Genomic DNA, 14574 nt, shown 5'->3' with positions numbered 1-14574 from the left:
AAACATCCCATAATTCTTTTTTCAATTTATCTTACCTATTTAGTTTCATTTTGGGATTAAAATAGGAATCTGTTTTCTGAGGTACAGAATAGTTGGGACAAACTTGTACATCTGTGTCTGCCTCTTTCAAAATTTCATTAGGTGGTTTAGCAGCAGAAGCTAAAATTACAAAAAAAAAATAATTCTAAATATTGAAAACAATATACATTAAAAAAATAACCTTCCTTTATAATATTTCATGTTAATGAAATCAACTGAATAGATGTCAAAAAAAATCCCCCCAAACTTATCTACCTAGCACCGTCTCTGGAAAAGAGTAGTACTCAGCTAAGTATTTGGTGGATTACAGTTTGTCAGCCTAAAATCTTAACTGCCTAGCACATCAATACATCTGTATACCTAGTTAAGAATAATCAACCTAAGATAGCACAAAATCCTAAAATACCTTTATTACTCATCAAACAATACATTGTGTTTATATAGGTTGGTTGCTAAACATATTTTATTGTGGTTTAAAAGTTAGAAAATTAACCTATCCGTGTGGTTACATTCCATTAGCCAGCATGGATGACTGAGGGTCACTATATTTCCTGAACATGCTTGACTTCAGAACACTTTCTCATAATCAGGATTTTAAATCACAAATTATATTCAAATAGCTATAAATTAATGTAAAAACATTGTTCTACATTTACTATACATTAGAGTCATTTAGCTATAAGCCCAAATGAAATACTGATTTATTTGTGTGAGTATATTTTAAATATTTAAGAAAGGAGACATACGTTACATATTATATGTGTGGAGGAAAAATAATTGAGATTCTTATATGTTTGGATTTCTTGATAAAATTACAATCAGAATGTTAACTAAATAGGAAACATATTTCTCTTTCTACAATGCCAAACAAAAAGTAATCTTTCCTAGCGTAGTGTTATATGTCCTTCTATACTCACTAAAGTGTCAAGTCACATATCTCACAAGATCAGCCTTTCTCAAACCAGGTTCTGTGAGAAAATTAAGCCCTTCAAATAATTATTTCAGTGACTATTTTTTTCAATTCTTAAAAGAAAGGTCCAGAGTACCATTCTAGATGTATATGAGAAAAGTTAATTCATTACACATAATGGATGCTTTAGGGCATGAGGGCTTAATTCTTAACTCTTGAGAAAGAACTGACTCAGTATTAACAAGCTACTAATAACTTAATATTATTCAGGATAATAAACAGTCTTTATATATCACTCTACCTCCTTTTTCCAGTGTTTTTCAACAAGTATAACACAGCTAGTGGTACAAGAGCCATCATTAGTAATAAAATCCTATAAACTTTCATTAGGATACCTATATTTACTTGAGCAGCAGTTGCTTTTTTCTACCCATATTTAATATCTCCCCCAAATATTAAATATGTCTGTTAAACTGAGAACAGTTGAATAGTGTTGAGAGCCTCACAGAAAGAAAACAAAACCCGACCTAATGGATTAGTAGTTAACTAAATGCGTTGGTTAAGTCACTGTATTTTGTCTGCCTGATGTCTGAAAAAAACAGACCATTGCTGAAGAATTTACTTATTAACATGTTAATGAGATTGCTCAACTTACCAGCAATATACCTGGATTTAGTCTCTCCTTTATTCACATGGCGCCTAACATGTCCTAGCATATCCGTCCTTCTGGTGATTGTTGCTGAACAAATAATACAATGATAATGGGCGCCCATTTTACTGGATATCTATCAAACAGAGTATTTAATTTAAATACATAAATAAGTTACTAGGACAATGAAATAAAAGTTTATTTAACATTGTGAATTTATGTATATTAGTGTATTTAGGGTTTAACAGTATAGAAGATAGTATTCATTTTGCCATGTGACTTTGAAAGGATCTTTACTTCCTTACCTATATTTACATAGGCTTTTTTTTTTTTTAATTTTATTTATTTATTTATTTTTTTGTACGTAGGCTTTTTAATCTTACTTTACAATAGGCCACAAGTTTAATTTCTTAGTTTTTTCCATTCATTCTAATCAGCAAAAAACTGTACTTTATCTTCTATAAGCAGCACTTACAAATGGTATGATACTAGCAGCAGTGTGCTGGTAGACGTATAACTGGCTCTCCAGGAGAATAAAGCCTTGATTTGTACTGTCTACAGCTGTCCGTGGTCTTCATACTCTACCAAGGCCAATGTCAAGTTACAACTGTGACATTTCAAGCTACAATGTGACATCACTGAATGTGAATTTGTGAAGAGATGTGCAATTATCATACCAGAGAACACTGCCACCACGTGGATCTAGTATACATAAATAACGTAAGAGCACAGGTAAAAGTAAAATGTAGTAAAATAACTGGGAAGTAGTGAATTGTGAGTATTCATTGCCCTTGTTTTTAATATAATTTACTTTTAAGTTTATATAATTTAAGTTTTGATGACGGCCACATTTAACAACCACCTTTCAAGATTTCTAGAAATTTGAGCTAGTTCTAGCACACTACTAAATGTTAGAGACAGAATAAAAAGTCTATTTTCCCCAAGTAAAAAATTCTCACTTTATAGCTCCTTATTCAGCTAAGAACAAAAAGACTACTCCAACAGCTCTTTCCTGCTTTTGATGCCTTTCTACTCTTAGTGCTCTTATATCCTATTTACTCGGAATCATAGAGCAAGGAGGGAATCGTCGAGAACACCGCACAGCGTTCCTTATGGTATTGTGGTTATCATATTCAAACTATCTTAGGGTTAATGGACTAAGCATTATTCTAACTACTTAAGAAATGTTTGATTTTTTCCTCCCAGTACTTTACTTGTTTTAGTGACCTGAAAGGAAAATTAATAATGAGGACTTATTAAACTAATATACATTCAGGATAGTGTCACTATAAAATATTTTATAATTTGTATCCCCCAAAGGTCAAATCTACCCTAAAAATAAACACATGTAGTTTTTAAAAAGTTACTGAGATTTCAGAAAGTTTCTTCATTCTGTCCTTTGACAAATTAAGATGAAGAACATAGGGAGGATGAGTATGAATTGACACATATTAAGATATTTACTAAACCACAGAAATTAAGGGCCCTGATTCCATGATCAAAATTTATTTTGAAAGAAAAAAATTACTTTCTATTTAAATTCTCCATTCCAGAATTAGTAAGTGGGTTAATTCTCCTTTTGAACACAAGAGAGTATGTGATCTGACTGAAATTAAAAACATATAATGAAAAGTTCAATACAGCAATTTTTTTCATACATTTCATATTTTTCCTACTATGGTAATCCGAAAGCCCTTGTTAAAAAAATCTTAAACTCATTGCTGAATATGCATATTTTAGTCTTAAAGTGAGTAAAAGTTACACTTTCTTTAGAGACAGCCAAATCTAAAAATAACAAATCTAACATGTGATTACCTGTTCTCCAATAATGTTTGGTTTCACTGGTCGACAAGGTAAGTGACAGATGCACATCCTGTAACCTAGAATGAAGAATTGCTGCTTGTCTTATCACTGTTCATTAAGTATTCAATTATTACTAAAAATTACTAGCAAATTTTATAAGAATAATTGGGATTATTCTTATATTTGTAATGTCATAATTTATTTGAGATTGCCTTAGTTTTACACATCTTGTTATATATGACATGGTATAAAAAAAAATACAGGAGATCTAGGTTCAAAATTTAGTTCTGCCAAAAATATCTGTGTTATCTTGGATTAGTCATTTAGGTTCTTTGGGACTCAGTTTTATCATCTACTTCCTGCCATCCTGACTTTTTCTTAGGCTTCATCTTCAGAGCCTTATGCTGCATCTACCATTACACAGCCTCTTCTTCATTTGTGATATGGCACTGTCTTAGTTCTCTTCCCATCTTTCCTACTTAATCTTCTTTATAGATACTTTTTCATCTCTCATACTCTCAAATGCAGATTTTCTGTATACTTGATGTGCTACATAAATTGTTTCTCATTTCCTTGGTAACTTTAATATCTTTCATGATTGCAATTATCTCCCCTGTGAGAAGGAATCCCAAATTACAGCTCTGTTACTAATTCCTGAGGGTCAGATCTCTACTTCCAATTGCCTATTGAAGACATACAACTTCATATGACAGTAGGTTATTTCAAAACCTGGGGGTCCAGTGGTTACGACTCTGCACTTTCACTGCAGGGGGCACAAGTTTGAGCCCTGGTCCCTGTTTGGGGAACTAAGATCCCTCAAGCAGTGTGGCGCAGCCAGAAAAACAACAAAACCAAACCAAACCAAACCAAACCCAAAACAAACAAAAAATCAACTAAGAAATACCACCGACAAAAAAACTCCAAAAAATCTACAGTCAAGGACTCAACTTTTCATTTCCTCTTGAACCAGGGCTCTTTTTCACTTTTTAAACGAATGATAATGCCTTCCAGTTACTCCTAATTCAAAAACTATAAGTTATCTCTAACTGTTTCTTCTCATACTTTACATCCGATCATTTCTCTTATTTGTACATATTGAAGTGTCTCAGGACTCAGACCTTGGACAACTTCTTTCTTCCACCTATATGTACTCTTAAAGTTATCCCATCCAGTCTTATGATTTTAAATACCATCTATATTCTGACAACTCCCAAATATACATCTCTAGCCCAAACCTTTACCCCGAAGTCCAGATTCATGTAGCCTCCAGGCTACTTTATATCTCCACTAGATGCATCTCAACCTTTGCATGCCTGAATCTGAGGACCTGTCCTTCTTTCCCATACCTAATGCAGTCTACTCAAGCTCAGGAAAGGATATTTTTCTAGTTGCTCAAGTCTTAAACACAAGCATTCTTGGCTTTCTCTCCCTCATCTCATTTCTATTCCTTCAGCAGATCTTATTCAACATAATTTGCCACCTACTTTGAAACCTACTCACAAAGACAAAATCTATTATATTCACCATCTACTGGATCACCACCATGTGAAAGAACCCCACAACCTAACGTACATGACAGAGTAAAGAAATACCAGGAGCCATCAAAGAGAAGAGGATAACTTGGAGAAGGGAGACCAAACCTAAAGATTAAACAATGGCTTAAGTAAAGCAAACAAAAGACATCTTTGTAATTAAAGTGAGATCTTTCTTTTTTGATAAGAAGTCAATATGATTTACTATATGTTCTTTTAAATAATTAAACATAAGTAAACAGTATGGCTTCTGAATTAGTCTAATTCCCTTTTCTTTAAGTAATTAGTGATAACCTTTTACTAGTACTACTAAGAGAACAGTTCTGGTATAGTTCTGGCTTCTTTTTGGGTATCTTATAATGGCTCTTTCAGTCTGGTTGAAACTCCAGATAAGCACAATGACTATACTTACATAATCATATACAAATATAAGTGTACACATGTTTAAGACTGATATTTAAGTTTTTTTTGAGGGGTACTTTTTGTTTTTATCCTATATATTGCTATTTTCATTAGTAGTTTACCATGGAAATCCTTCCAAGTAAGCTGGTAGAGATCTAATATACTCTTTTCAATGGCTGCGTAATATTTCGTGGTATGTATATACCATAATTTATTCAATCATCTCTCTTTTATTTTAGTCTAAGTTTTTGTCACTAAGCACATGCTGCAGTGAATATTCTTGTACATCTATCCTTGTCTATTGCTTCTTTTACTCCTAGGAGAGGGAGTGCCTGGTGGATGAATATTTTAAATTGTTTAAATGTTGCCAGATCTCTTTCCAAAAATGCTGTAATATATACTTCACTATCTCAGAATCTAATAATAATTCACTGTCTCTAAGAAGTCTTTTAACTTGGTAAGATTTTGTTTTTTGTCCTTCAATTTTATTCATTTATTTATATGAGTCCTCTTGTTAAACTTACTCCCTCAAATTGTGTCATTTTTGTCACTTAGAATTGCTTTTTTTTCTAATTTCCATTTATCTAGAGTAGAGAGAGACTGATTTTGAATATTTATCTTATATTTCACCACCGTTCCAAATACTCTCATTGTTTTTTTAAGCCATCAGCAGAAAAAAAGAGATGTTATCTTCCCTTTTCCAATATTCATACTAATTTTTTAATTTATTATACCTTCAAAAATGTGCAAAACTGTAGTTGTTCTAATATAAAAGGAAAAGTATAACTTATTAAAACATAGTTCAATAAGTAATGTGGATCTTAAGCACCAAGCAGAGTACCCAGTACAGAACAGATGCTTAATGTTTGCCAAACTAAACTACTGGTGTCATATATATCTATTGCCTAGAGAGCTATGTGGTCTTTTACTAATAAGCACATTAAAAAAGGGGCATTAATCTTTCATAATTTTAAACTGAAAATATTTGATTATGTTCTCAATAAAATTCCAAAACTGGTACCAAATCTTGAATTTCATTTACATCACTTTTTAGTAAGCACAAAAATACTAACCTTCAAATTCAACTGAGACTTTCCAGTGTAAATTTTGAAGGTGACGATGAAGCTTATGACTATTACAAGCTCTGAATTTTTCCTTGGGGCACAATGGACAAGCCTGTTTGTTTCCTGTTAAAGGAAAAAGAACCAATAAAGCAGAAAATATACTAGCTATTAATGCTTAAATTTAGCTACAAAAGTAGTAACAGGGGACCTTCTCTTGGCCCTGCCCCTCATTCCCCAAAACACACACACACACAACTCTTAGATAATGTCTTTCTTAACGTTAGGGAGAAGTCATTCCTGCCTCAGCAGGTACTTAACAATAATTGTTTTAGCACACAGTCAGTGACTGATTTTTTCACCCAAAAACTCTCCTTTCTGTGGCTGGCAGATATCCTTGGTGCCACTGGGAACACAGAGGATGAGGAAATAATAAACTACATGATATCCCTCCAGCCAAAATGCCTGCCAGAGAGAATGCCATTCTGTACTTTGGGCAAGGGAAAAGTCAGCGGTTGTCACACTTCCAGAGGGGCAGGAGCTGGGCAGAGAGCAAAGGTATCTGCTCTGGTATTCTTCTACTCTAGCAACAAAAACCAGTAAATGTGCAGAGTTAGAAAAATAGGAGAAGGAAGTGGAAGGAGTGGTTCAGATCCTATGTAACTGCTATTCTGAGACTGGGGTCATGGTTACAACCACTGTATCCTACTACTAAATTCGTAAGATCTTCCTTCTTCATTAGCATATTCTTGAAAAAGATTATGGATCATCAAAATAGAAGCTGTATTTAATTAGAAATGTAATGTATCTTAATAAAAACTGTGCGTACAAAAGAATTAAAGTCTCAAATCCAGGTTTAAAGCAATAAAATATACAGAAATAATGACTCAAGTTTTAATCCAACAAATATCTTTCACATACAGCACATGGCAAGTATAAGCACGATTTTTTTTTTTTTTAATATATACTCTGCCTACTTCAGAAAACCATGAGCTCTTGAGGATGGAATCCAAGCACTAAGGATGGCAAAGTAGAAAGAGAGCAGCTTGGGGCACTGACAACATTGCAAAACTCTACCAGCCCTAAATTGCCAGCCTTGGGACTTCTTTTACATGAGAGAATATAAGCCTCCATACTATTTTTTGGATTTATTACTCATAGCAAAATGTAATTCCTAACTTATAGATTATAAAGCCCTTATATATCCATGAGATGGTAATTTCCTTGAGGAGATGTGAAATAACTTATCTCACAGCACCTTTGCATATAGAAGGCTACAATCTCCTAAGTAAAAAACCATTATTTTACTTCTGCTCTAGTTCAATGGAAATGAACAGTCTATGCTTAGCAAAATTTTCAGTTGAAAGATGACAAATCTTTAGAAACTGAGGGAAAAAACCCTCAAAATATGGAAATACCTGCATCAAGATGATCTGAGTTCAATGAATTGGCAGAGTCAAAATCCCCTTCAGTTATGAAAGCTAACTTCTCTAGATCAGCAAGCTGCCTTTGAATTGAGATGTGTCTCTCTGAAAGGAAATTTTAAGAGTTAGAAAATTATGCTTTAACAATCTGTATACTTCATTTTTATTTGATCATATCACACAGGACTTTACACTTTTATTTCCTATAGCACAGTGCCCTAGTACCTAGATGGGAAAGTCAGTTTATAAAATGACAGATATGCCTCAGAAGGCAGAGTCAGGGGAAAAAAACTCCATTGCATAACCTCATAGCTTTCAAATTTTATCTTATTATTCAATATAATTCTACCAAAAAGTGTTTCTAGTCTATACAAAAGACTGAAGCCATGTTTCCTATTTTCAATCAGGTCAGAGAGATTAACACGTTGACTACTAACTAGAACACAAGGCAGGATGAAATGAACACTAGGGGTAAAGGCAATATGATGTGGACGTACAGAAGAAGGAGTAATTCATTCCAACCAGTGCCTCTAAGTATGTCCTCAATGTAGAAGTGTCATTTGACTGAGACTTAAGGTATGAATAAAATTTCAGTAAGTAGAGATTTGGTGTCTGGCCTTATAAACTGAAGTAACCTAAAAAACAAAGGCATGTGGTATAAAAATACACAGCCACCTCTATACCACTCCTGACTGGAAAACAGTATGTTTGGTAGACAGAGTTGGTAGAAAGGTATGTAGCCAAAAATGTAGTACAGATCATGGGATGTAGTACAGATCATAAATTCTATGCATGTTAGTTTGGACTTTACTCTTCAGGCAATGTTAAGTCTTTTCAGGTTTCTGAGGAAATAAATGATTTGAATGTGTTTCAGGAGGGTATCTCTGTCTGTAGTACCAAGGATCAATAATTGAGGTGAGAAATCAGTAACGGAAAGGTACTGGAGAATAACAGGTAAAAAAAGAAGCAACGAACTTGGGATGTGAAAGTAAGGGTGAAGATTAAAGAACGATACTGAGATTTTGAGTTTATATAGTTTAGAATAATAGTACCATTAACCAATAAAGGAAGCAGAAAACACTTTTGGCAGAAAGGAAGAGGAAAGAGGAGAAAAGGGAATTTAGTTTTTTACACAGTGTGTTTGATTACTACTGGTATTAGGTACTCAAGTCCAGTAGGCAGCTGAATTGTTTTTGGAGCTCAGGAGGGATTCTGAATAGATATAACTCATAAATACACATTAGACAAAACTATGAGCATGAGTAAGAAAGCCTAAGGGAAAAATCTTGTAAAACAAAGTCAAAACTCAGTCCCAGTAACACATTTTCAGGTTATACAACTGTCATACATTCTTCAAATTACATACTTGTAAATTTTGGAATATATGAATAAATCTTTCCAAAATATATTTAACATATTCTTGATTATTGATGTGTGGGATATATTCCCCAATACTGCTGAACCCACCACTGATTAATATAAATGGATAAGATTTGGGAGTGAGGTCTGGAGGGATGTAAATATTTATGAGACATTGAGGGAAAAGAATCCAGAGGGTAGATTAAAAAAGAAAAAATGGTATGGAGAATCAAGATAATGCAGAAGCCAAGAGAGAAAAGACTGTAAAAGAGAAATGCTCAACAGCAAGTATCACAAACAGTTGTAAAGATCAAGAAAAGACTACTGGATTTAGTACCTAGCAGTCTCTAGTGACCTTTAAGAAAAGGTTCAGCGAGGTGTTTGAGAGTACAAATGGGATTGGAAGGAGAAACAAAGTACAGAAAATCAGCATAGGTTATTTTTTTCAAGAAGTTTGGTAGCATAAAAAAGGAGATGGATGGGATTGTAACTTGCTTTTTCTTTCTTTTTAAGCATAGAGAGACCTGAATATATGTAGCCCCAGGGAAAGGAACATTTACAAAATGGAATCCTGAATATATAAGACTAGGAGATGTAACTGATAGGAAAAGATACCCAATGAGATGGGAGTCAATGGGATAAACAACAAGGCTCTCTAATTATATAATTAGATTATACAATTTCTCGACACCGCTGTCTTCCTGCATATTTTTCTCAAAGCTTCACTCCCAGTTGCTTTGCTTCTCTTCTGTTTAATTTGTGTCCTTGTTTGTCTCCCCTACGAATAAGCAATAAGTAGGCAAGGGCTATGTCTTATTCATTTTTTAATGGTTAAGTGCCTAGTGCAGCCTAGTGCAGTAACTTGCACACAGCAGGCACTAAAGTTTTAAAACAATTTAAAAAAATCATTAGCTTTTTGCATGCAATAGCACACTGAATCAATACTTTTGGGATTCAATTCAGCCCCATCAGATATTCCTGTTAAAATTTATTAAAAGACATTTTTTCCTAATTCTAAAACGAGAAAAACAAAGAGCAACAAATGCTATTGGTTAGCTTCTTATACCAGGTATTGTTCAAATGACTTACAATGAGATATAATTTCTATAAACAGGCAAAATTTTTTCCCACTTGACCAAAAACCTTTGATAGGTCAGCCAGTAAGATTCAGGCAATGAATCCATGTGTACAAATCAACCTATTTAATTTGAAATCATAAAAGCTTTTGGCTTCCATAGTTCAAAGATTTGTGTGTGTGGAACAAGATATAAAGTACTACATAACGATGTGCTTATTGAAATCATTCTAACTGCTAAGTAGTACAAAGTAGGCGAAAGGGGCCTGGTAAGTTAAAAAACTGAAAATCCTGAGGTCCACTATGGAAGAAAACTCTAAAAGATCTGTCTAAAGATTCATGATATGCCTATCACATCTCTGAAATCACATTCTGGTTCAAGACAGTAGGTATCAGACAATCTGTACTTAAAATCAATCTTTTTGTAACACACTAATAATCCAGAAGTCAATAGGCAAACCTCTTGTTAAATTAGATGAGTCCAAAATGCTTGGAGGTTCTTTTAAAACTTCTTTTTCGTCAATTTTCAATTCTATTTCAGATATGCCATCTTCATCTTGCCTAGTTAAGACCGATTTCAAAGGGCTAACTAGACCATCTAAAAATAATTTTTAAAACGTGATTAATGTTTCTAATGCATTTCAGGTTTCTCAGTCATTACCTATTTGTCCCAGCAATGCACTTTCAGGTTTCTTAAACATCACACATTCTTCAAATTATATACTTGTAATTTTTGGAATATATGAATACATCTTTCCAAACGATGTTTAACATATTCTTGATAGTGGGGAGGTGGAGAAAGCACCATTCCCTAAAGCTGCTCAACCACCTCTGATTAACATAAAAAGATCCCATCTAGAGGAGAGTTAGGAAGGATACCTTGTCCTCTTCCGCACTGTAGCTGTTGATGAAGAAACAACTGGCCTTAGCACCTACTAGCTCTGATCTTACGTGATGAGGAAGGGCCTACCTGAGGCACGCTGACCTTGTCTTTTCTGTGATCCGCCCTACTCCTAAATCTACTATAACAATTTATATACTGTTTTAAAATTGCGAAATAATTCTATTAGACTATAACTATCCAAACGTTTTATAAACATTAACTTCACAACTGGCGTAGAAATAGGAAAGACAATGAATTAATTTAAGATATTTTGTTATGATTCAGAAAGAGCATAAAGGTCAATTTTGGGACAACATTTTTAAAGAAAACTTTCTTAGACATTACATTTAAAAATGTTCAGAAGATTCTTAAAGTGTCACTTATCAACCTTTTACATTCCTGTATGGTCCAATAAATTACCACTTAGAAAACATGCAAGTGCATTCAGAAACACAATAATACTACGGGCTATTAATTTTCAACAACCGACTTCCGATGGAAAAACCTACAAAACTCAATTGGTCTTTATGTCTGAGGGAAGACATCCGTAATTTAGTCGACTCAAACTACTCATCAGCCTCAAATTCTTTTTGGAAGCAAGCTGGTAAAGAAAATGAAATAATGATAAAAAAAAATCTCTTGTCTATGTTGAGGATAAAAGCTAATTGACAGCAACAGTTTCCAAATCCTGGCAGCATCTACTGCAGTAAACAGGTTGCCTCGGTTACTCTATTGTATTTTAAAGGATTTAGTAAACCATGGCAGACGGAGCTGAGAGGGAAACTACCAAATTAGGTGTAACTTATTTTTGTACCAGAAAAAGACCCCCTTTAACCAAGAAGCCCACAACCTTATTATTTCCTATCTGCAGCACCCCTGGTCTCCACAGATCCTTCACCGTGACGTTCCCGAGGCTTGTGGAGATGGCTTCTCCATCCTGTACCCGTTTCCCCGGTATACGGGTCCCACCTTCCTCCCCCAATTTCTCTAAAACTGCCTTTCCCCATAAAAACCATCCCCGTGAAGAAGGGCCTCCCCTACTCCCCAGCAAGGCGCACTTTCTCGCTTCTCCTGCAGCAGAAAGATCTGGGCCTCCTGCACTTACTGCTTTCAGCCTCATCAGGGGCAGAGGCTAGGGACGGGGACAGGGCCGGAGCCTGGGCCAGGGCAGGGGCTGGGACTGGAGCCGAGGCCGGAGTCGGAGCCGAGTCCGGGGCCGGGGTCGGGGCCGAGGCCGGAGCCGAATCCGGGGCCGGAGCTGGGACCCGAGCCGAGTCCGGGGCCGGGGTCGGGACCTGGACCTGGGCCACCTCCACCTCCTCCTTCTCCTGGGGCAGCAGCTCCTCCTCCGCCATATTCTCCATAGTTACCGCCTCCGTGCCAGGCCCGCCCGGGGACCAGGAGGGGCTCAGGGCGGGGTGAGACAACTGGCGTGAAAACCCAGAGGGCCGGATCCGAGGAGTGGGGAAGCAAATGGGGAGGGCGGGATGCGTGCAACAGACAAAAGACGAAGAACCAGTGACCAAATCCAGTCAGCAGAAAAATAAAAAGCCACAGGCAGCGATTCTCGAGTCCCGCCCGCTTCCTTTTCCCCGAGGCGTTACGACTCCAGCCCACACTGCGCAGGAGCGTGCTGGGGACGGCGTCCAATGAGGTCAGAGAGTTCCGTTTCCACGGTGAGTCTCGCTTCCAGCCCTCAACCGCCGAACCCAACCAAGACTACAATACCCAGGCTGCACCGCGCCGCCTGGGGGCGGAGCCGGAGTTCCAAGTCCTCGGAGGAAGTAAACACAAAGCTAAACAAACGCTCCGGAGAGTTCTAGCGGTAACCTGCATCCGAGCGCAGAACTACATTTCCCAGCCGGCATCGGGTTCGGGGTCTCTTTCCCTGGGTCAGGGCTTCCCAAGTCGCCACCCGCGCGAGTGCTGGTAAGTAAGGTGGGGAGCCCTGGGGCTCGTTGACATTTCGTTGGACAGGCTTCTCGCCTCACTCCGGTACCGTAGCGGGCGGCCGGCGGGACGGACGGAGTAGTCCGGGTCCCCTCGAGTCTGGGCGGGGCGACTTTGTGGGCGGACCCGGGGTTGAGCCTGCTCTGTGAAGGGTGTGGTTCTGGCCTGGCCCTTCCTCTGGGGCTGCCCTTCGCCCCGGGTGGGGTCTAGTCTGGTTGGAGCCGCTGACGAGCTGGCCTTTCAGTCAGGTGGACTTCGAGTTGGGGGTCTGCTCTTCACTTGACACCTTCACCCATACCATGATCCGAACAGTCTTTTCCTTTTGTTTTTATTTTTGCTTTAACCTGCGTATTCCCAATATCAGCGCTGCGCTGTGGCTGTAGGATTCCTGTGGATAAGGAATTTGGCGGGGGGGTGGGAGGGGAGAGTGCCTTCTACTTATATTTAGGCTTTTAATACCCAAAGCTCTTGAATGTGTTGAGCTTCGGGGCACTAGACTGGTGCCATTCAGATTCCTCAAGGCGTATGCAAGTGAGTTCCCTGGTCCTCGTACTTCTCTTCCCTTTATTCTCTGAGCCTGCTCGAGCTTAAGCCGCCCCCACTGGGGTAGGTAAGGGGAAAAACTGAGTTTTCTGACTGCTCTGTCTGGGACTAGTCCGAATGTTGCATGCAGCCGGGAAAGAGAGGGAATCTCCTTTAGTCACAGGTATTCACGCTTCCAGTTTGGTTTTCCTCGTTAATAAAGCTTATACTTAATGCCTATCTCATTGGTCTGTTTATTTTCTACACGTTTCAGTATCCAGGGGAGAGAGAGTGTGATTATTTGGCAAGTTTGAAACGCAAACAGGAATTTGGTTCTCCCTCCAATCCCCTAGTACTTAGGAAGTATATTTGGAGGATTTTTTTCCCCTCTCCTCCTCAGTTTAATGGAAACACAATTTATCCCCTGGAGGTTTTCGTGAATTATAGTTCTAAAGCCATCTTAGTGGCCCTATCCCTAACTTTTAACTGGTATTCCTGGATGTATACTGCCTCACTGCTCTTAACAGTTAATTAAAAATGGGATAATAACATAACTTAGAGACATGAGTAGTGGATGTTTGTGTATCATCCAGGAACCTGTGATTTTTTTAATTTCTGGAAGACTAGATGGTTAATTGAAAGCCGGATTCGGTAGGTCAATCTCATTAATACCAGCTGGAAACCAGAGGATGAAAAGGGTTAGGTTTTTAGCCTGTGCGTTCTGTGGGAATTTTAATAAGAATTTCTAAGCATGGTCCCTGTTCTTGAGACACTAAAGAAGATATCTTCAAAGCTTGAAGTTATAGTAAAGGAGTATATTTACTCATTTATTGCTGCCCAAGTATTGCTATCTCAAAACTTGATGATGTAAAACAACAAAAACATGTATTACGTACAGTTTGTATGGGTCAGGAATTCAGAAATGGCTTTCTGGGTGTATCTGGCTCTGGGTCTCTCATGAGATT

The 14574-nt window shown here is 37.2% G+C and overlaps 3 protein-coding genes across 14 annotated transcripts in view; 2 read left to right on the top strand and 1 right to left on the bottom strand.

The window, feature by feature from the left end:
* The window catches only part of RNF2 (ring finger protein 2), a 105337-nt gene extending 98113 nt beyond the window's left edge, over nucleotides 1-7224 (top strand). Inside the window, exons 7-8 of one of the 2 annotated variants that reach the window (XR_009052778.1) lie at nucleotides 2160-2318; nucleotides 4858-7224. The gene's annotated coding sequence lies outside the window, so the exon portion shown is untranslated. Of the gene's footprint in view, nucleotides 1-2159; nucleotides 2331-4857 lie in introns of both variants that reach the window. The other variant, XR_009052779.1, reaches the window with a different exon arrangement.
* TRMT1L (tRNA methyltransferase 1 like) overlaps nucleotides 1-13079 on the bottom strand; it is a 37825-nt gene extending 24746 nt beyond the window's left edge. For 2 of the 6 annotated variants that reach the window (XR_009052777.1, XM_057728728.1), the window contains exons 1-7: nucleotides 12243-13079; nucleotides 10715-10852; nucleotides 7815-7925; nucleotides 6409-6522; nucleotides 3414-3478; nucleotides 1605-1734; nucleotides 36-159 (exon numbers count right to left, since the gene is read on the bottom strand). Coding sequence is in view for 5 of the 6 variants with exons in the window: in XM_057728728.1 (XP_057584711.1) it covers nucleotides 36-159; nucleotides 1605-1734; nucleotides 3414-3478; nucleotides 6409-6522; nucleotides 7815-7925; nucleotides 10715-10852; nucleotides 12243-12501 (941 nt within the window). In the remaining variant the exon portion in view is untranslated. The remainder of the gene's footprint in view (nucleotides 1-35; nucleotides 160-1604; nucleotides 1735-3413; nucleotides 3479-6408; nucleotides 6523-7814; nucleotides 7926-10714; nucleotides 10853-12242) is intronic. The other 4 variants (XM_057728727.1, XM_057728724.1, XM_057728725.1 and 1 more) reach the window with 4 other exon arrangements.
* Nucleotides 12853-14574, top strand: part of SWT1 (SWT1 RNA endoribonuclease homolog) — a 110066-nt gene continuing 108344 nt past the window's right edge. For 5 of the 6 annotated variants that reach the window (XR_009052776.1, XR_009052775.1, XM_057728720.1 and 2 more), the window contains exon 1: nucleotides 12853-13066. The gene's annotated coding sequence lies outside the window, so the exon portion shown is untranslated. The remainder of the gene's footprint in view (nucleotides 13067-14574) is intronic. The other variant, XM_057728719.1, reaches the window with a different exon arrangement.

Source organism: Hippopotamus amphibius, chromosome 3 (genome assembly GCF_030028045.1).
Source record: "Hippopotamus amphibius kiboko isolate mHipAmp2 chromosome 3, mHipAmp2.hap2, whole genome shotgun sequence".
Lineage (NCBI taxonomy): Eukaryota > Metazoa > Chordata > Mammalia > Artiodactyla > Hippopotamidae > Hippopotamus > Hippopotamus amphibius.
The sequence above is the reverse complement of the archived record's forward strand: the minus strand, read 5'-3'. Positions and strand labels throughout refer to the sequence as shown.